Source organism: Xiphophorus maculatus, chromosome 11 (assembly GCF_002775205.1).
Source record: "Xiphophorus maculatus strain JP 163 A chromosome 11, X_maculatus-5.0-male, whole genome shotgun sequence".
Lineage (NCBI taxonomy): Eukaryota > Metazoa > Chordata > Actinopteri > Cyprinodontiformes > Poeciliidae > Xiphophorus > Xiphophorus maculatus.
The window spans coordinates 16402920-16424435 of record NC_036453.1 but is presented as its reverse complement, the minus strand read 5'-3'; the positions used below and the strand labels follow the sequence as shown (position 1 = coordinate 16424435).

Sequence of the window (21516 nt, the reverse complement as noted above, 5' to 3'; positions counted from 1 at the left end):
TATGACTTAAAGCCACATTAGTATGAGTTTTCTTCACATGACTGGTAAAATGGCAAGTTTCACTGATGTAAAGAATAATCACAAAAAAAAAACATTTCAGAACTATTTACCCTTTTATTAAAAAAAGGGAGTAAAGTTCCACCACAGACAGAAATTTGCAACTGACCTTGCTGTAAGTAGGGTGCCTACATTTTAAGTCACATTCATTGTGTTTCCATCAGGTAGGAGAATGTTACAGTAGACTGTGCTGGTCTTTCACTCATGTACTGTTGAGGTCTGGAGTCCAAAGCAAAAAAAAAAAAAAAAAAAAACAAACACCTGACTTGACATTGTTCCGGTGGTTTCCTCAGTTTGCTGCTCACCACAGAGAGCGAGGAGCAATAAAATACGTCTGACAGCCAAAAACAAGTCCTCTGATTTAGAGTATGAGACGTAAAGCATGCCTATGAAGCCACAACGCGTCGCAGCCTGTAAATAAGCTCCCATAAGGAGCTTCGGTGTTGTTTCTAAAGAGTGCGGGCAGCTTTTGCTGAGGTTAGTGTGGCGGCTTTTTTCCCGGTAACACAGTCCGATTAAAGCCGCTGTGGTCATGCATGTGAATCAAGTCAAAACTGGTTGCAGCATGTATAAAGGACTCCTTCACTGGGCTGGTTCTGCCGTCATGAGTGGCTGACCTACCTGCTCTGATCAGGTTTCATCAGGGCTGCGCTGCTCATGGAACTGAAAGTGTTTGCTGCAGTTCAGGGCCTGCATGGCTGCCTGCATGGTCACTTCAACACTCAGCAGGCATTTTCAGCTCAGCGGTAAAAAGAAAAGTCCATAAAATTGAGTCAAAGCGGGTACAGCACAGACTTTACCTTCCTTCAGATGTTTTATGCAATTTGTTAACATTTCAGTGCAACCACAACTTTAGATAGTATTTTTAGTCCATTATTCTGTCTGCAAATACTTTAATAATTTTTTTAAAAGCTTGTTTAAGACTTCTATAAAAATACATAAACTTTGTGTCCCTGTTTTTCACCTAACTGTATATTTTCCCGTCATGAATCCTATGACCTCAATACTTGAACATTACATACACACATCCTGCTTTCTGGCCAAGTATTTTAGCTTTGGCTCCCTCACAGATTAAAGCTACCAGGCTAATTTGCTGCTGTGTCACAATTCCTACATAATCCAGTTCTAATCCTCACCGACTTGATTAAACAGCCAAATCTCCAGCAGAGTATCTGGCCTATCTCTCAGAGTCACTGTTTGTACCCTCCCTTGGCCTCTGCCCCCCTTCCCTCCACCTCTGGGTTCAACAAAGCCTTCTGTTATCTTGCTCAGCCTGAGTTTTGGCCTCTTCCATCCAATGTGTTTCTGTCATTTTTAACTCATTCCTTTTCATCAAATTAGAAACATTGTAAGGTTTTCTGTGTATAAAACTGGGACACATTTACACCTATTTCGGCCTGCATTGGTGAACCAGCGATAACTGGGACTGTATTAGCTGGCACATCCCCTTCACTGTCCTCTATTTTCAGCTGATTTTAGCCTAGAACCACAGCGTTGGCTCTGTTGGACCTCAGAACAGCATTCAACACTGTTGACCATGACATATTATTGAGGTGAGCTTGGTTTGAATCTTACCTAAGGAGCACAAACTTCTATGATCAAAACTTATTGTCAGAGTGGAGAGAAGTCACATGCGGGGTACCCCAAGAATCAATCCTGGGACCCCTCCAGATTCATTATCTACATGCTAGCTCAGATAACAAAATTAGTCACCATTACTATGCAGATGATACACATCTGAATGTTTCAATGTCACCAGGTTACTATTCAAGGGCTGAGAACATGCAAACTAATACATGGATGTACCATAACTTTCTTCAGCTCACCAGAATCAATGTATCAATGTATAATCAATGTATTTTTGGACCCAAACAGGAAAGATCAAGAGTCGGCACAGAGGTTCACCTGCTACAGGAGGACTGTGAGCCTGGAGTGGCTGGCAAGAGGCACACTGTGCTGGGATGGGAGTGGGATGGGATTTTATCCACAGCTTTCACTCAACACTGTTTATTTTTAAGTAATCATGAGGCACAGCAGCAAAACCTTAAACTGTTTACTGCGCGAGTTATTCAACAAGTTGTTGCTAGGCAACCAAAGAGGAAATTAGTTAGTTGATGCCACTAACCTCTCTTAGCTCGCCTTGGACAGTTGAGTGGCTAGAGCCTGTCCTATGTCTACATCACCCAGAATGCTATGCGGTTCTGGATCAGAGTTCAGTGAAATTATTGAATATTCTATCAGAAATATTATCTATTTACTGTATATTGATCACGTGTCTATTGCGATGGTACTTTTCTTAAAAGGGGCTGATGATCAAAATTACTATAAGTTTGTAAATAATAAAATGAAGGTATAGATGATTTTAGCTAAAATTATTTAACTGCAGTCAAATGGGTCAAATCTACCAGTATCATCTTGTTCTGCTTTCCTTCCATATCAGCTTGACTGACATGAGAAGAAATGGAAAAGCTCTTCTATATTGACAAGCCATCCCCCGTTCTGTTGAGTGGTCCATAATGATGAGGGAAATTGGTGTAGCCAGCGAATTACGAAAAGCTGAGCAGAATCAGTGAGAGAGAGGGAAGTACTAGGGAAACTAGACAGCCCGAGTCTATTTTTACCGCGGTGCTGAGGTAAAAGACAGATGAGCGACAAGTTTCTGTGGTTAAGGGGAGTTCTGATCGCTTCTCCCGCGCCTCGCCGTGTGATGTCTTGCTCACTGACAGGTTGTGTCAGGAGGCGGGAGATGAGACAGAAAGCAACATTCCTGAGTGGATTCCTCGTGCGTGCCAGTGCCGTTATTAAACAGAACCTGTAGAGATATTTTCACGATGATTGAGATAGCAGAGGTGGTGTGTGGCTAGGGGGAAGAGTCGGGAGGGAGTGGAAGACTGAAGAGAGCGATTACGGATCAGACGTGGCTTGCCTTTCTTTTTGTCCTCCCCGAGGATGAGCGCCAAGGCGGGGGTGGGGTGGGGGCGGTGGGGAGGAAGAGGGGATGTGTGTATAAGTGTGAGTGGGTATATATGGATCTGCCATTACGATAAAAGTGTTTCCATCCAGAGAAGTGGCGGGAGTGCTGCGGAAAGCCGTGTGGGGATGTGCAACATCACTAAGGGGGAATGCTTTGTGCAGAACAGGGTCAAAAAAGCACGTTGGCTCTAAATGAGGATTTTCATTTACTATGACAGTATGATGAAGACAACTAATAAGGCCTTTGTGTGTACATATGGTGTATACAGTGTGGTCTACATCTTGTGACAGAATGGCTCCGATCAAAAGCACAGTTAATGTGATTTATTTTCATGACTCAACGCTCCATATGAGAATTTAACTTTCTTGGAGAAGAAGAAATTGAGCATCAAGAGGTCAACTGGCCCCTTAATGATCATGAAAATTACAAACCGCTAGTGGGGTGTCGCACGTATATCTGCATAAACAGCTCTCTGTGTGAAAATATCGGCACATAAAGTGAGCGCTTTGCCTAATTACTCCTAATGCTGCTGGTTAATGGGCTCTCACGGCTGGCTGGCCTCAGGAAATCGGTGAACATAATGACCAGTCACTAATGAAGGCTACAAACATCAATGATGATACTCGGCTGAAAAGCTTTCTGTCTGTTTGCTCTCGCGGCCCTGGCACTTTGTGACGTTGGAGCAATGTGTCGCCTTGTGACTCACGTGGCGAGCATTTTTTTAAATCCCAGTTGTGAAACACAGTCAGCAATAAGCTAGACTGCCTCAAACTCAGAACTAATCCTGATAGATCCTGTTTAGCATTCCGCCAAGAGATTTCCACCTCTTCAAACATATAAGCAGGGGAGATTATGAGGACTCTCTGTACCGCTGCTGTACTGTATTTCACAGCCCATGTACAGTACATAGCTGCAGCCGACGGATACAAGAGAAGAAACATGAGTTACTGAGAAGCAGAGACGGTTTTCTATGTTCTCTAACTCAAGGGAACTCAGCGGCAACAATGAAATTCAACCATTCAATGTATGGCATACCATCACAGTTTGCATTTCCTGTACACTTTCCTGTTTGCTGGTAACACAGCAGCTAGGATGCCATTGTTCCTGACTGGACAGTCAGAAAATGGACCTTACGTCAGACATTCACAGCAAGGGAGCCAAAGGTCCTCAGTGGTTCTGATTATTAACAATGCTTGTATGGAGATAGTTGGACATTTGCAGCTTGTATCAGTGACTTTGCTGAGGGGATTTATTACGAGCACAGAGCATTGTGATGAAAGATATTTGTGCCAAAAAAACCCCAGCTCTCATCAAAGTTCCAGCAGTAACTCCACAACATGTGTAAAACAATAGTTTGTGAAATTTTCAACATAATGCTTGGGTGTTTGACCAGTCCTGGTTCCAACCAAACCTATGAGTTTTCTCTAAACCTAAATGTTCACAACATCTCATCAAATCCTGTACGCCTCCTTAGATTGGAGAACTTGTTAGCCTCATAGGTACCTGTCAGAGAGAAGGTGATTAATTATTTAACTAGTCCAGCTGTCTCACGTTTCCCTCACAGTATGTGCAGAAGCTTGATGGTCTTCAGACCATAAATCTCAGAGTTTGTGCTGCAGAGACAACGGTGTACACTACAGCTTACGCAGCTTCTCTGACACGGTCTGACAGGTCTCAATTCAACCATGATTTTATAGCTATGTTTACAGCTGTCCTTTATGAAGACTTCACTCCACCTACTCCTTAAGAGAAGGATGTCCGGTGCAATGACTGGCACATCAACATTTCACTACTGTTTACAGCTATGTCTTCTAAAGGCAAAGCCTCTGCCAAACTAGAGGGGCTGAATTCAGTGATATCCGAATCTAGATATGACAAGTACAGACTTGTAATTTGTAGAGTTATTGAGGACCTTTCAAAAATCTGGCTCCTCTTTAACCCTTTGGAGTCTTGGGTCTAAATGGCCGTTTTGGTCTAATTTTGAATTTACCCTTATATTTTCACCATAAAAACTATTTACCTTACCTTGTTTGGTATCATTATTTTCAGAACATCCTAAACTTTGTGATTTTACAGTGTTTGTTTCATTTTGACAAAATTTATTATCACATTGGAGCAAAAAACACACACAGAAACATGACGTCATGCCCGCCACAGGGCGGGCGTCGACCTTAAAAGGCTAAGCAAGCTCCAAATTTATGCATGAGGCACCTTTTATACTTTTTTGTGGCACTGACAGGTTTTATTTAAAGTGATCAGACAGGAAACTGGCAGAGAGAAAAGGGGAAAGACACTCAGCTCAAACTCAAACTATTAGGATTTAAGGGCTCGACACGTGAAAGCCCAAGTGTCCATCACGTCGAATGACGATGAGGTGACAATTGTTTGCGCTCCTCCAGCTAAGCGACTGGCAAAATTGCTTGTGAAATTTTAAGCTCATACACGCAGACGTGGAGATGCAGGCCAGCATCGCGACACAAGAAAGTTGAAAAATGATAAACTTTTGTCACTGTTGCGTCCTGTGTTGGGTTCATCCAGAGTGGTGGAATACTTTCACTTTTCACTGTTAAATTTCACAATCAACTTTCTTTTTAGTCATATTTAATCTATGTAGCATTTTTATAACCACTGAAGGAAAGATACTTTCTTGATTATGCAATAAAATGCAACTACGTGCCTGGAAAAGTCGCCTTTAACACTTTATTTCACCCGACATTCAAGTCAAGGTCAGGGGAATATAAACCTGTCTCCACTCATGTACTCTGTCTGAAATAACAGGAAAACAGTCTAAAATTGGCTTTGTTTAGCATCTTCCCCTTGACCAGACCCTAGAACAGTCCTTAACTAGCCATGATTTTTTTTAAGCTGACATCATGGCGTTTAAGTCAGAAAAGCAAACTTCTTGCAGTTATAGATTGTGTAACAGAGTGCTAAAAGCACATTTAGACTTAATTTTAATGACAGGAAACATGTTGACTCTAAGGGTTGCTGTCACAAATCTAATTATAACAGCATTAGCAGGAATTTTTCCATGCTAGCAGAATATTAAAACATTATGGTTATCTGTAAGAGGAGCTGCAGTGTAGGGGAGAGGAGCGATGCAGGAGATGCTTTTAATAAATACCAATTAGACTTTAGAATGTGGCGAGGGATGAGGAGACAGTGTGGTGCGGCTTCACATCTGAGCCATTAGATAATGACACCAAGACAGTTTTCTCCGGGGTGTAGAATTGTGTGACAGGAAAATAAATAAGAGCTTATAATTACATATATGTCAAGCAGGGAGGGGAGGAGCTGGGAAGGTAGGAGGGAGTTAGACAAAGAGAAGGAGGAAGATGAACTGAAAGAAAGACGAGCAAATATGAAAAAGAAAAACCCAACAGATACATAAGCTAGCATGACAAAGCCCCCGTCCTCGGCATGCCTCTGGCTGACCCCAGACGCTGATGCTGATGAGATGTTAGAGCTGAAAGCCTCAGGAGATGAAGAAGATGAAGGAGACGGGGAGAACTGGGCAATAAGATGAAAAAGGGGAAAGGGCGAGGAGGAAGAGGAGGGGGTCGAGGGGAGATGTAGATGTAATCCCACTGATAAAAGGGTGCTTTAATGTCACCAGAGGCCTGTGTGCAGATAAAAAGCCAAAGAATGTTTGCAGAAGTAAAAGGTGAGATGACACAAGGTCGTGCCCTATGGAACAACGCTGAGATAATAAAGCCTCTGGTTTCTCCCCAGTCCTGAGGCACTGCTGGCCTCCAGACTGAGAGGGCTGAGGACACCAGCAGCTTCCTTTACACACAATTCAGCAGGTTTTTTGGAACCAAAAGAACAACACTGGGTTGGTTTAAGTCATATTTATTGGACAAAATTTACATCGTTCAAGTTGCTAATTATTTGTTCTTATACACCAGAGGTAGCCATTGACTGAACACTTTGCCCTCATACAGCTGGTTTACATGTAGTTTGAAGGGTAGAATTGGAGGAAGACGTTTCAGGTACCAGAGACCCAGTTTTCACCCTGTCTGCTTTTTAAACAGGCTTTCCACTTTCCTTTGTTGTATAGTTAGTTGTTATTGAAGTTGGCTCAGGTTCCCTGAGCTAGGTCTATACAGTGATCCCTCGCTGTAACGAGGTTCACCTTTCACAGCCTCGCTGCTTCACAGAGTTTTTTGTGCAGTTTTTTTTCACAGTGCATTGTGTTCTGCGTCTTGATTGGCTAAACAGTCTCCGCGCTTCTTCTCTACCTGTGTGCCAATAACGTTACGGTATTTAAATATACGTGATACAGCTTGGCAAATTTTGGTAAATATTTTTGCCCAGAAGAAAAAGAGCAACAACAACTACCGATAACTATGTTCTTCTTTTGAAAAAACACACCTGCACCACAGGCTGCAGAAGAAAAAGACACCAGAGAGCGGAGTCAGGCCACAGTGCCATAGTCAGAGGAATAGTGAAATACGCGAGTCACAATTTGTCCTACTGTATTGATGATTATTTTACTGTAGTTATTTTTAAGAACACATTATATTTGTTTAAAAAATGCATGGGCCTGAAAACAGGTTTTGTTCCTTGGTTTCAATGTAGAGTATTTAATTATGCTGTATAATAATTGTAAAAAATAAAGGTAACTACTTCAAGGATTTCGCCTATCACTGGTTCTTTTCGGAACGCAACCCCGGCGAAAAACGAGGGTTCACTGTATACATATTACAACATGACGTCACATGCACAACATCCTGCTTTCGAGCTCCCTACTGGAGGGCAAAGAACTAGCAACATAACACGCTAAATCTTAAATGTCCATGTGATGTATAAAAGAGAAAGGGACACAGTGCTTTGCTACTAATTGTCAATACTACAAAAACTAGATAACAACATCAGGAAAAAGGTTTAACTACAAAAATAGCACTTAAGTAGGCCACTTATGCTAGCTTGACTTTGACAAACGTAACTTATAGATGTGCTGCGGAATTCGATGTTGGATCAGTTTTAAAAAAAACGAGAAAAAGAAGCTAACCTACATGCCAACTCTGACAGACCGTCAGAAGAACAGGTGTTTAACTGTCTTACCAATCACCGCTGTGAATGGTTTTTAGTTATTCTTCAATGGTTTTTCTCTTTGCTGCGGGAGACCGCACTTTATTAATAATACCTTCATCTCCAGGTTTCAGTTTGCTAAAGGAGTTGTTCTATCGCAGCAGCACAGCTATGGATGGGGCCCTTAAAAGCCGGAAATGGCCGTGTTTTTCAACCCACGTTTGGGTTTATAATGGTACATGACTAGGCCTGAGGCTGACAGATGGCTGTCAGGGACATAAAAAGACAAAAAAAATAAAAAAACATTGCAGGAGATCTGAAAGTCAGGTAAGAATTTATTTTAGTAAAAAAAAAAAAAAATCTTCAGCAGAGGACAGAACATCCTGCTGCGACTGAATGATGCATTGTAGTTTAACGTATGTAAAAAAGAATTAGTTTCCTGCTGATTGTCGATCCCGCCCCCAGTCCCCCCGTCTCCTACTGTATTTCTAACAGCGCCTCTTCACCCGTTCTGCCTCGGTGAGGACAACAGAACAGCTTCTGATGCCCCGAAGGCCTCGGCTTAATGCTCCACTGTAATGACTTTTTCCACACAGCTGCTTACTGCCACAGTCATCTCTTACTCCATTACTCTGGCTGGCTTCTACACACCCACAGGAATTCTGCTTCTGATAATACCAGACAAATCTTCCCTGCCACACAGGTGTCAGCGGCGCATTAACGTCAACAGAAAAGTTCTTCTGTGAGATTGTGAAGCGGCTGCATCACGGAGACGTCCTGTTTGTGCCAACGATGAGGGAGGGTTTTTTTTTTTTTTGTCTATGAAGACCGAACAACATTTTTAGGAAATCAGTTCCTTCTGGATTTCAAGATTGTTTTTCTGATTCTTTTCGTTATCAAAATAGCTGATTTCTGGTGCTGCTTTTTTTTTTAATACTAGCAAGGAAGTTAGCAATAATTTTTCCTTATTAAACTGCTTTGAAAATGTACATATAGACAAAAAAATATGAGGGGAAGAAAAAATAACAATAGTCCACATTTATTTCACCATATAAAATCACACGCTGACAGAAAGTGGAGATAGGAACTGTCAGGACTTTTTAACATTTATTGTAATGGAATTTTTTAATATCATGTGATGATGCGCTTCTGTGGAACAGATCTCATTCATAATTGCATTATTGTGATTTTTTTCAGACATTGTTTACGTCTGGTCCGGCTTCTTCTGGTACAGGATTACGACACAGGTTTCACATCAATGACATAAAAGTCTTAAATGCGACATGACCTTTCAGATGCAGAAACTTTATCTGATTTAGTTCCACATATTCCAGTTGAATGTCTGTGTTTCTGAGTGAAACTTTTGTTAAACAATCTGACATTTTCTTTTTTCTTCTGAAAAACAACTTTAGGAGAATTTCTTTCCTCCCCAGCATGTTGATGAGGATGAGCACTACTCCTTGCTACACATGGACAGAGGTCAGAGGTCACGCAGAGCGTCTCTTTGGCATTGCAGGCAGTGGAATTAAATTCACAGGAATGCTATGATGATATTTCTTAAGCAAGTTTCAAACTGCTTAAACCAGCCAAAGCCCAAGAGTGGTTTCAATCTAAGACAACAAACAAAAGCAAAATTTTGACCTACACCTGAACTACACATGAAACAAGACCATGTTACATGTGAACGTCACAGAAATGAGAATGAATCGTGTCTAAGACTGAAGACAGTATGAGCCTGTAGACCTCCAGGAAAGAGAAGAAGGTTTCAGAGAAACAAAAAAGTTTGTCCTGTTTGCAAAACAAAAATACTCCGAGTGCAAAACAGCGATGAGGATGGCTTGAAGAATAAAGTGAAGATTATGTCAGTGTCCCTGAAGTTGCATTTGCATCACGCTCCAGCCCCGTCCCCACCCCCACAGTCCTTTCTCCTCATAAGAATAATTTAACACTGCCTATCTTGTCTAAATCCATGCCCTTAATTCCCATCTGTCTAAAGCTTTATTAACCTCTCTTATCATTTTTTTTCCTTTTTGAAGGATAGGTCTGAAGGATATGTGGCTGCTGACTTCTGGCAGCAACATCTGTCAGTGGCACTGCAAGCAGGCTCACGGGAGACGAGGCTTCTGGCCAATCGGAGCTCTCAGAAACTTGTGTCTTTGGTGACTGTGCTCCCCGTGTGGGTTAAGGGAAATTTGACAAACTTTGGCCTCAGGAAATCCTTTGAAGACCCATTAGATAACTGTTGTGACAACATACAGCATAAGAAGCCAGAGCTGTTTTCCTTTTTCCTTTCTTTTGTTCGGGAAACAGAAAATATTCTGCCTTCTTCCTGCTCTCCTGAGGCTCGGGGAGGTTAGCTTTGAAATCAGGCAAGCAGAGCCTCAGCTTCAGCGGCATAATGAAGACAGTTTACACTGAGACATCTGTGAAATAAAAATGAGCCCACAATGAGTCATAACAGCGTCTCAATGAGTTTGATGGTCTTTTTGTTCAAAGGCAAACTGTAGCCTTTTTCAAAATCTTATGAAACGAGAAAAATACATCAACAGTGAAAGGTTACAAGTTACATCAAGAACTATTTCATTTATTAGCCATCAGTTTCTCAGGCTGTCTGCGTTTGTCATACTGGTCACGGGTAATAACAGTCATACTAAAACCATAACAGTTTGATAGCGCAGTCATTCGATCATGCATATAAAATGTCAAAGATAGTTTGTTTACAGCTGACACATGATGACGGCTTTAGGGAAATGTTTGTCAGTACGCAGATGGTTGTGCAGCATTAACATTGCTCGATACTTTACAGAATCACTACTATTATTAAACCAAAAGTAAAATTCAAACTGCCTAACATACACTATGCAGTGAATTCAGATCTTCAGAATGCTGCGTGTTAAATATAAGAGTACCGCAGCGGCAGGTTGTGGGGCGTTGTTACGGAAATGTTTCAGCCAGTAATCAAGGCCCATTTCCTCTTGACCAGCGGTGACCCGTAGTCAAAAAGACAAATACCAGAAAAAATAAATAAATAAATCAGGTTTGGTTTTCCTGTTATTGATAAGGATGAAAACTGAAAACTCTGAATTTCTTTGTTTGCTAACACATCAACTGACAGCAGGGTCTTCGATGCCCCTTGACTTGAGATTGGTAGAATTGCGATAAATGTTGATTACATATGCTTTGACAGTTTGTCTACTGTTACATTTAATTGTTAAAGTTGAACAAATTTTGCACAAATGATTTCCGTGTTATAGTGTCTTGGGGGGGGGGCATGAGTGAGCAGCTGATCTGAATAGGGCCAAAACAAAACCGATTTCTAACATCTTTAGACAGCTTCCAGCTCAAAAAGTACATGTCAGATTTCTATTTAGTAAACCTTTAAACCACCATCATATGTTCTATTTTGCCGTTTATGTATCACACGGTAGGGTCGGTGAGCAAACTAATGTAGAATTTGTAACCCAGAGCCAGCCATGTACACACCTGTTTAAAACTGCTTGTTTCTCTTTCCTAACATAAACTGTATTTTAATGGCAAACTGATCAACTTGGATATTCTAAGTTACATGTGTTTCTGGTTTAGTTGTTAACAAATGAAATGAGGCTTGAATTGTGACTAAAAAGTGTCCCACTAGGAGTACGCACATTTTAATTCTGATTCCAATTCATTGTGTTAGTTAGGAAAACAATACTCAATTTAATGAAAAACAACATCTGAGTTTTCATTTTGTACATTGTTCTAAGAGAAAAGTTAGAGGTGACGACTCCATTGCCTATCTATGGCAATGGATAGGCAATGGCTCATTACATTATTACAGGCTCATAGATAGTGAGCCTGTAATACCAGGCCTGAACTCATTCCCTGCCACCAGGAGTTCCCTGAACGGAAACAACAAAGATGGAGCAGAGAAATAACTTGGCATTATTAATACGTTTTAATGTTTAGGGCATTGAACTTTAGTTAAGCTTAAAGTAAAGAAGAAGACACAATAAAACTGCTTAAAGCAAAGAAAGAGGCAACAAAGCTTCCAAAGATAGAGACGGGTATGTAATAGTCTGAAGTTAACTCCAATATGACAACTTCTGCACCAAAATACTAAAAGAAATTCAACATACAAGAACAAAAAGGCTAATGTCTCTTTCTTTATGGATTACAATAGTCTTCAACTTCATAGTTTAATACAAAGTCTGCTAAATCAGTCAAACTGGTCTCTAGAAGCACCTGGCAGGCTCCCTGTAGCTGGTTTTGCTGTAAACAGTCATTAGTCAGTGTGCAGCCACAGTCTGATTACCGTAGTGAAGCCTGAATTAGGAGGAGGCTGACTCTGCAGTCTGCATTGTTTGTGCTTCAGCAGCACATCACTATTACAACTTGATACAAGCCCAACAGAAACCAAGAGAGGATCTCTATAAATAAACTATACCGCTTCTGTTTATTTATGTACATAGTCGCTCGGTGACGCTCGGTGTCTGGAAAGTGCCGAAAGCAAATATTAGCTTTGAATAACTTTGTTTAACCCATATACAGAACAATATTTGGAATGACTTTTGTTCACAGAAGATCTGAATCATGATTTACAGGCAACCTGAAAAATATCAACACCTACAAACAGTCTTTCCGTACTTCTTCTCCTTGAGGCAGGACGAAGGGGAAGGAGACAGATAAAAGAAATGAAAAAAAAAGAGACAATAAAACAAGATGAAGCAAATAAGTTTGTGTGTCTGTCCCTTTAAGAGTCTTGAGGCCAGAGATGGAAGTTGGGAAAGTCGCCCAGTGCTTTTCTCATGACCCTTGAGAGGATGCCTTCTCCTTTCTGAGTTTGAGGATGGATACTAGAGGTCACAGAAGACCCGCAAAATGGACAACTACCATTCGGTACACGCCGCTGTGGCCACCGCACCGCTCTGTGGTCACCTGCATAAAATTATCAGAGTGCTGTTTTTGCTGTTCATGGCCAAGTTCAGTGTTCCATGCAAGTGTCAGGTTCGCATCAGTGCAAAAAGCTTGTCAAATGTCAAACAGAACTTTCCCACAGTTTATCCCATCCCCTGTTGGGCCTAAAAATATCAATGTTTGTATACTTAAATATAGAAGCAAGTCAGAGAATGTGGGGCAACGCGTCAAACCTCAGATGAATGGCCTGAACTTTAGAAGTCAAAACAGTCTTTAAAGAGAGCACTTAACAGGGCTCTACATCATTTAATCACTGCATTAATCATCTAATGGGGTTTTAATTAAGGTGATTTAATTAGATTAAGATGCTGTTATGGACCCCAGGTTTAACTATTGTAGCTATGGAATATAAATGAGTTTTAGAAATCCATGAATTAATAACAATTGTGGTTACAAACATAAGAGATGCACCAAGAAACTGACTGGTGACTAGAATCGACTGATTTTTAGTTTGATCGGCTCTGATCTGCTGGTTGGAAATTTAAAAAATCGGAACATTTGCAAATCAGTGAAAGCGCCTTGTGGACTCTTGTGTGGAATCTGCTGCAGAGTGAGGAAGAACTTAAAATTTGCGATTTTCAGTAAGAGTGAGGTGTTTATCAGATTGAAAAAGACGCTTAGTACCTGAAGGGCAATTACTCTGTAGCTTATCCAGACTCAAACATAGGCCCTTGAATACTAAGACACTTTATAAAAGGAAATCAAAGCATGAGGTCAATAAGGTGCACAGTTCTTGGGAGCACAACCATCATAAGGGAATAGTAAACAAAGAGCAAATAAAAGAGCAAAGCTGACAAATGTGGAGCAGAAATCAACTTCAACGTTTGAAGTGTCTAGTTTTCTTCCAGAAGAAAGCAGCAACCAAAGGGCAAAAACTTAAGATGCCAGGATGTGATTACGATTTATTGAAACAACTAATAAACATAATACGACTTTCCAAAAAGGAGTTCAGCCTCCTTAGCAAGTGTATTCTGCGTTGTCCCTATTTTACAGTGGACTCCGCATTGGCATTAATCTCAGCCGAAGATTAAGGATTGTCCAGATAAATGTATAAGACGGCTCTATTGTTAAGACATCATGTCTGAGGTTCACTGCTGCTGCGAGACAACGAGGCAGGGTGAGAATTTAGTAGATAAGACTGAACAGAGTCCAGCACAGCTGCTCTATTTTACCCTCCTGGGCTTTCAACCTCTCTGTTCCTGAGTATGCTGAGTTTGGAAATGTTGGTAGACTACTGGTAATTTCACAGTTATGGTAAGAAGCAAGATTCTCTCAGAAGGATTAGGTATTGTTTTCATAATCCTCACCAACTACTACTACTAATACAAGACTGTCTAAATATCAAATCCAGTCTTCTCACGACATCCTGGTTAGGATACTTTCTTACTTCATATTCCAGTAGGCGAGGTTTGTTTTTGGGCCAAAAATCCAACATTTGTTACATTTTCAACTGTGGTTCACTTTCACATTGCACTGTGTCAAGCGAACCAACCCTTTGAGCAACTGAGGGGGCACTGCACCAAGAGCTACTGAAGGAAAGGACACATAAACCTCTTAAGAAGATATGAGCGCAAATTCCTTTTTCATGAAATATAAACTGAAGTGGAGTGGCATCAGATTTTAGCGGTTGTGGGATTTCTTTTTGGCAAAATGCCACAAGGCACTTCTCCCACTAGCACTAGAGTCACGCGTTTGTTTTGGGTGTATTTATTTACCCAGAATGCCCTGCACTATCATCCTCTTCCTGTTTTGGAGCAGTCATATGCACATATGCATACGAACTGCACCAGAGTTCACTTCAACCAAACAAAGACCGAGGTTTTTAGGCAGATTTGAGTTCTCTTTATCGGTCCGTATTAGACACTGATGCGCATCCAAGCCTCCCCAAACAAACTGGACTTTCTAGGCAAACAAACTAGAGTTTGAATAAAACCGACTAAACAGAGCTGACATGAATGCACATAAGGCAAAGACCTCAAGAACCCATAAAATGTAAAGAAAAAATGGCAAGAGTAGAGACGGGATTTATGAACAGGACACCACTTTTTACCATCAGATTGAAACCGAGCTGGAAATAATCTTCCCTCAAATTCTCAATAGGTTTAAATATACACGGTTATAAGAGAGGAATTGACATAAATGCACTGAGTGGGTGGCAAACAGCCTGTCTGAACAGGAAAAGTGCATGCTTATATGTTTTTGGTAAGTCTCTGAATCGTGCTACTGAAGTCAGAATTGTACCATTAGCTAGTGACACATACACAAACTGCACTGCCCTCAAAGAGCTGTAATCCAAGCTCAAAATGGAGAGGGGCTTTGCTGCACATCCAGTTGGTATTATTCTATGGGAAAGGCAATTAAAGATAAGGCCAATACTATTGGTCCAAACTGTCTCCTAAAAGGAGGAGATTGAAGATACATGCGCTCTGGTATGAAGGGCTATAACTGTAACAATAGTTAGTGAAAAAAGGAAACACGCCGCTGCACTTAGTTGCCATACACAAAGATACAGAGTCCAAAGCTTCATTACTATGTTATCTAACTATGGGGAGAGGGATCACTGTCCAAAGTGGCTCTCGGAAAATAATATGCTACTAAAAATAAGTCTTGCAACACTCTCACTCTCGACGATAAATCTCTGACAGTCACCACAGAAAACGAGCAGAGACAGTGCACCGAGCTGACCTCCCAGTGGAGCCTTTTGAAGCCTGTACAGATTGACCTTGTTAAATAATTAAAGCTCATTGTGAGACCCACCTGGAAAACAAATGAAGACGTTCGTTTACCAGATGGCGTGTCCCAAATGCAAGACTAACTGTGCAGCGGTCAGTGGAGGGATGGACCATGGCTGCCATGAACAACTGGGCTGAGACAAGGGAAGGCTAGCTTCCAGATTAGCTTGTAGGCTCATTTAAAAGCCCCTCGAAGACACAGTACCAATATTCCGGCTTCTGTTTGTAAAGGGGTTTATCTTACTGAAGCTTGCACTGAAGAATTATATGGAGTGAATTAAAAAAGGGCGTGTAGTTTTACTGACCCACTGAAACGCTCCCTCACTCGTACACCCATAATCAGAACAGATGGTAACTTGGGGTAGACGATCTATTTTCCCCTTTCTTTTCTTTTTCACCTGTGCTTCCATCACCCTATGACCTTTAGCAACTTAGGCAATTACATTTGTGTGCAGTGTGATCATCTGCAATCCTCCTGCACACTAATATTGCAATGACGTTTATACGGTCCTAATTTGTGATTAATTGCCTTACCCAGAGCACATTGACACATGGTGGAGAGAGCTAGGAGCAAACTCACAACCTTCCAATTGCCAGACGACTACTCTTCCCACTTTGCCAAAGCTATCCAGTATAATGCGACAGATAAGGTTACCAGGAATATGCCCTCACATAAGTCCAACATATTCACATTCTAAGGAGGAACATCACTCTGTAAAGCCAATGAATCTGACATGCAGGAGCAATGTACTGTAGTCATGTCTTCAACTTCACAAAGACAATTTTTTTTCCTTTTTTTTGTTAAAGCGTTTCCCTGCTGAGAGCCTAGAAAAACACAGCTACTGTAAACTCAACGAAAGCACCTGTAATCTCACTGTTTAGACAATAGCCTCTTTCACTGAACATACAACAAAGCTCTGAGACGTGTTTTTTCTACATCCCAATCAGCTGCACAGACATTTGTAGTCGCCCTACTGCTGTTGAACGTCTACGTATAATGTTTATGAATGTGCTTAATTTTGTGAACTGGATCAGTTTACGTTAAAACTTTGTTATGCCGTTTTAACATCCAATCCGAACCGCTCTGGGAGGACAGCAAGGAAGAAAGAGAAGCAAACTGTCAAACCGTGTAACAGCTGTCAGATCACGGATTTCTTGCAGAACTGCATAGACTGATGTCACCCTCCATCACCTAACAAGATGACAGTAGCTCTGTTTCCACTGACCATAAAATCCCCCAAAGTGGAAATACAAAAATGAATTTGCTTAATGGGAACGCGCCAAGAAAGTTTTTGCGCTAGGATGAAGTGGTTTCTCTGCTTTATCAAAAATGAGTGTATTTCGCAAAACTGCAATAGAAATGCTTTTTTCACATAATAAAAATCCTGTGATCAACGGCCTGATGTTACTACTGGTGAAAAGAACGAAGAAGACAAAGGATTTCTATCTGCTCTGGACTTGATAGTTATGAAAGAACATCAGCCTGTAGATATGCGACGCTGGTAGAGACAGGCCTGGAGGATGTGACATGAGGCCAGCGTATTTAAGCAGTTAGAATAAGGAGTATAATTAGGCCCAGTGCTTGTTGAACCAGAGATATTGTAATCAAATTAGCTGACCCTGAACATAACTTCACAGAGATAATCCTAATGGGTTTGTGAGACTGAGAATCTTGTGTTCAGCTTTAGACTGAAAACATTCATTTGAAAAGGTGAACCCACTGAGAGCTAATGACAGAGTTAATCATGGAAAAGAACAATGACTTTAACAAAAGGCTGTAGTGAAGCTCAGAGATGGACCACAGCAGTTAACCTGATATGATCAAATACGTTCATAAGTGTCACCTCCTCTTACTTGGCCATCTGAATGTGGGCTGATATTAGCTATATTTCCATCATGCAACTTTTGAGGGAACTTTTAAAATGTTTAGAAAAAAAATAAACAGATGAGGTAAATTAGGCATGTTACCCTCTACTGGTTTGCAGCTACGCAAAGTGTAATATCATCAGAGGTCGACTCTGCACAGGAAGTAGATAAATAAACAGGAAGTAGAGGTTGCCATCATGGAACGCACAAGTTTGCCACTGTACTTTTGCAGTTATGCCATTTTTTCTCACTAATTTTATCACCTCAAAATAAAACAAATAGATCAGACTGATGGATGTAGACAGCTGTAGAGTCAGTGAAAAACATTTGCAACTGAATGCGCTAAAACCCTGCTCACTATAAATATTTGTTTGCTTTTTTTCTCCCAATATAAAGGGACAGGTCAGTTAATAAACCACTTTCTCTGTTAGGACAGCTGAAGTTCTAAAGTCATACTATTCAATTTGAGTAAACAGAGAGCAATGCTATGTTAGATCAGCGTGTATTACAAAAGAATTCGCACCCTTTATTTGAAACTGCAAACAAAACATGACATAGGAATCCTGTTCTGTGTGAAGATCTAGAAATGTTCTATTTCCAGATCTTCTCCATCCAATCGGACTGAGCCTCAGCTATTTTAGAAAGAGAAGTAGACAAAAAAAAAAAAAAAATCAGTTTTAAAAGTATTGCCTCAGGGGTATGAACACAAGTGCACACCACACTTATCAGATTTTTGGTTTTCTAAATGCAAAATGTTTAGAAAACTACTTCCATTTGTTCTTTGGCTTAATAGTTATGCACAGATATGTTTTTCTATATAGATTTTTTTAAACTATAAAATAGTCAAACTGTGATAGAAGAGTGTGAAAACGTTGCCACTTTCTCCTCACATCCAGTAGAATCAACTTAAATCAGGAATGTATATTTGTCTGAAAAGAAACAGACAGCAGGTTTACTGTTGCATTCAAGTGCAATCTGTAAACTTGGGAATAGATACACACACAAAAAAAACAAAGTTGGTTATCAGAACAAATTAGTATTTCACTTTTCCTTTTTCCTAAATGAAACAAATACATTTTCTCCTTCAAGTTTCTACTGAACGTGGCTTCTTCTCAAACTGAACCCCTAACCGGGACAACTTCTTGCTAGCGGGAGGATGTTCGTTCACTTCCTGCTCCAGGTTCGGCCCCATCAGGGACTCCAGGAGCCTGTTGTTTTCCCCTCACCACTGCCTGCTATTCATGACCGTTTCCTGCCCCCATTCAGACTGCCCAGTATTTTTCAGGACACACCTGCAGGCCCTCCGATGGCGAGCGCTGAACTTTTATTGTTCCATTGTCTGCTGACACTGAATCACGGCCTGCAATTAAAACAGCAGAGAAGATACCAGAGAACTGCCCTGAACCACAGACTCGCACCGGGTCCGGGAGCGCAAATGGAACCGTTTGTCATGTTTTACTCCCCCGCGCCCCAACCAGGGAGGAAGAAGTGGCCCTGAGGTTGTCCATGTCAGCTCATGGGATTGTTTTGGCAACACCGCTGAGAATCAAACTCCGGCTCCGAGCAGGAGAGAGCCTGCGTTCATGCATCACACACACAGAGTGTGTGAAAATCACCAGCCTGCCTCTTGGCACACACAGATACTCACCTGAAGCAACTCTGGCTGAAGGAGATATACCATACAGGTAGCCGGACACCTTGGACAGAAAGTTTCAAATATCCCTGCTGTCTGTGTTGGTGACAAGTCTAAAACATCTATTTATTCACTTCCCAGATTCCTTATTGGAAAACCATCTGAGTGATTCACACTAATCCCCTGCAGAGAAACAGAAACTGCTCAATTTTCTCCACTAGAACCTTTCTTACAGAGGGTCAGAGCCTCCATTACAAATGTGTGCACATTTTTGTCAAGATTCATATTCTGCTGGTTGATGTTGGAACTCACCCCCCTCAAAACAAAAACAAAAAAAACCAAAAACAAACAGTTTCAAAACTGTATTGTTTTAATTCAATAAAAAACTTAAAATTGCACTGGGAATAAACTTGTTCAGGCAACAAGTCATTAAACAATCATGGCAGCAGAGGATGTAAACAGTTACATGAGATATATTCATATTTTAGCCATATATTCATATTTTAGCCATGGCGCTAGCGATCATCATCGATCACCCAGCAGAGAAGACCTGGGCATCTTAGTATGGCGTTGGAGCAGGGCATGCAGCGTTTTGGCCCAATTGTAGTTGGTGATTTTACAGAAGAGCTGTGGATTCTACACTTTCGAATGCCGCACAAGTTTTTATGAACTGTTATACTGTGAGAGTTCTGGTAGAACCAACTGCGCATTGTACCCCCCACCCAAAAAAGCAACAACAAACAAACCAAAAAAAACCCATCACTTTCCTACTACTTCCTGTCGTGGTCTTCTTCGCCGTTTTTCGCCAGTAGTAACGTCCGGCTCCTGATCACGTGACTCGTGTGACACTAAAGAAGTGTTTCCGTTAAATTTATTGTCGTAATTTGAATTTGCGCAACGTTAGGGTTCATGGAAAGCAGCTAGTGAATGGTTTTACTGCGATTTGTCCCGATTTCTGCTCTCGGGGACTAAAAGCAGGACGCATGTTCAGCACAGCCATCAGGGAAAGTATCGGAGTTGAATGCAACCCTGGAGCGAGAGGGACGGTGAGCCAACGCTGGAGCAGATATAAGGGGATTATTCCCCCCTGGGAGACATAATCATGTGTAACACACTTGTTTTAAATCCAGTGGAAAACAAACAGGTGTTTGAGCCTTAAATCCCAGCCCGCTCCTGGCTCACACAGAGCTCCAGAAACACCGAGCTGTCAGTCGTTTGCTGCTTGCGCCTTCACATCTGCTCACATCAGAACCGCAGCCTGTGTGTGAGCGCAAGGGGAGCTCAGTGCAAACTGGGCTTTCTGCTCAGAAACACACCAACTGCTCATTCGGCGGATAAAAACAAAATCTGATTTAGTTGTCAAAACTCGCTCTGAGAAAGCTCTGTGAAAGTCACCTTGGAAGAAATCAGCACAACATTCCCACTCTTGATCCATAATTTGAATTATTTTTAAGGAACGCTCCACTTTGTTTTTTTTTATTTGAGAAATTGGATAAATAAAATAATAATAATAATAATAAAAAAAGCATGAAACAAACAAACAAAACAACAACAAAACAAAACAAAAACACTTACCTGAGAGCCCCAGGAGAAAGGAGAGCAAAGTAAGTTTCCTTGAAGTAGGACAGATCTCCATGATTCTCAGTCCTGGTGTCGCTCAGCTGGTCTCTGTTTCACCTCAGGCTCCGCGGCTCTGCCAGTCCTCGCGCAGACACGTAAGGGACACTTGGGGTGAGGACGACGGGAAGCCGTCGGATGGCTCCGCGGCGCGGATTCTGAAGGAGGGATGGACCGGAGAAAGTCAAGTCAATCCTGGACCCACACCTCCGACACTGACTGTCCTTCGCGACTCTTGCTCTCCCTCCTCTTTACGCACTCTTCCCGGTAAATCCCTCCTTCCGGCTGCTCGAGCAAGAACAACTCTGCAAGTTGTCATTCAGTCCCTTCCTGAGAGGGAGGGCTGGGGGTGAGGTCGGGGTGGGGAGCGGGAGAGACCCGGTCCGGAGGAAAAGAGCCGATATACCTTTGCGAGTCAGTCGCACTGCTAGCCTGAGTGTCCAAAACACCTTCCACGATAGCCCTTCAAAAATAAAACAGCTCTATTCTAGAGAGTCACTACAAGCCCATGATTAAATCTGATGCTTTTATTTTGTCAGCAAAAATGACCAACATCCGCCCTTCGGGTCCAAACACAGTTAAAATTGACGAGTCGCACCTGTTCTGCGGTTCAGCGCCAAGAACAGGTGTAACAGATACCGTTTAGCGTC

General features: G+C 41.5%; 1 protein-coding gene across 1 annotated transcript in view; it reads right to left on the bottom strand.

Annotated features, from left to right (window-relative positions):
- esam (endothelial cell adhesion molecule) overlaps nt 1–21199 on the bottom strand; it is a 58534-nt gene extending 37335 nt beyond the window's left edge. The window contains exon 1 of the mRNA XM_014470436.2: nt 20825–21199. Coding sequence (XP_014325922.1) covers nt 20825–20885 — 61 coding nt within the window. The 5' untranslated portion in view covers nt 20886–21199. The remainder of the gene's footprint in view (nt 1–20824) is intronic.
- Nucleotides 21200–21516: the final 317 nt, after the last annotated feature.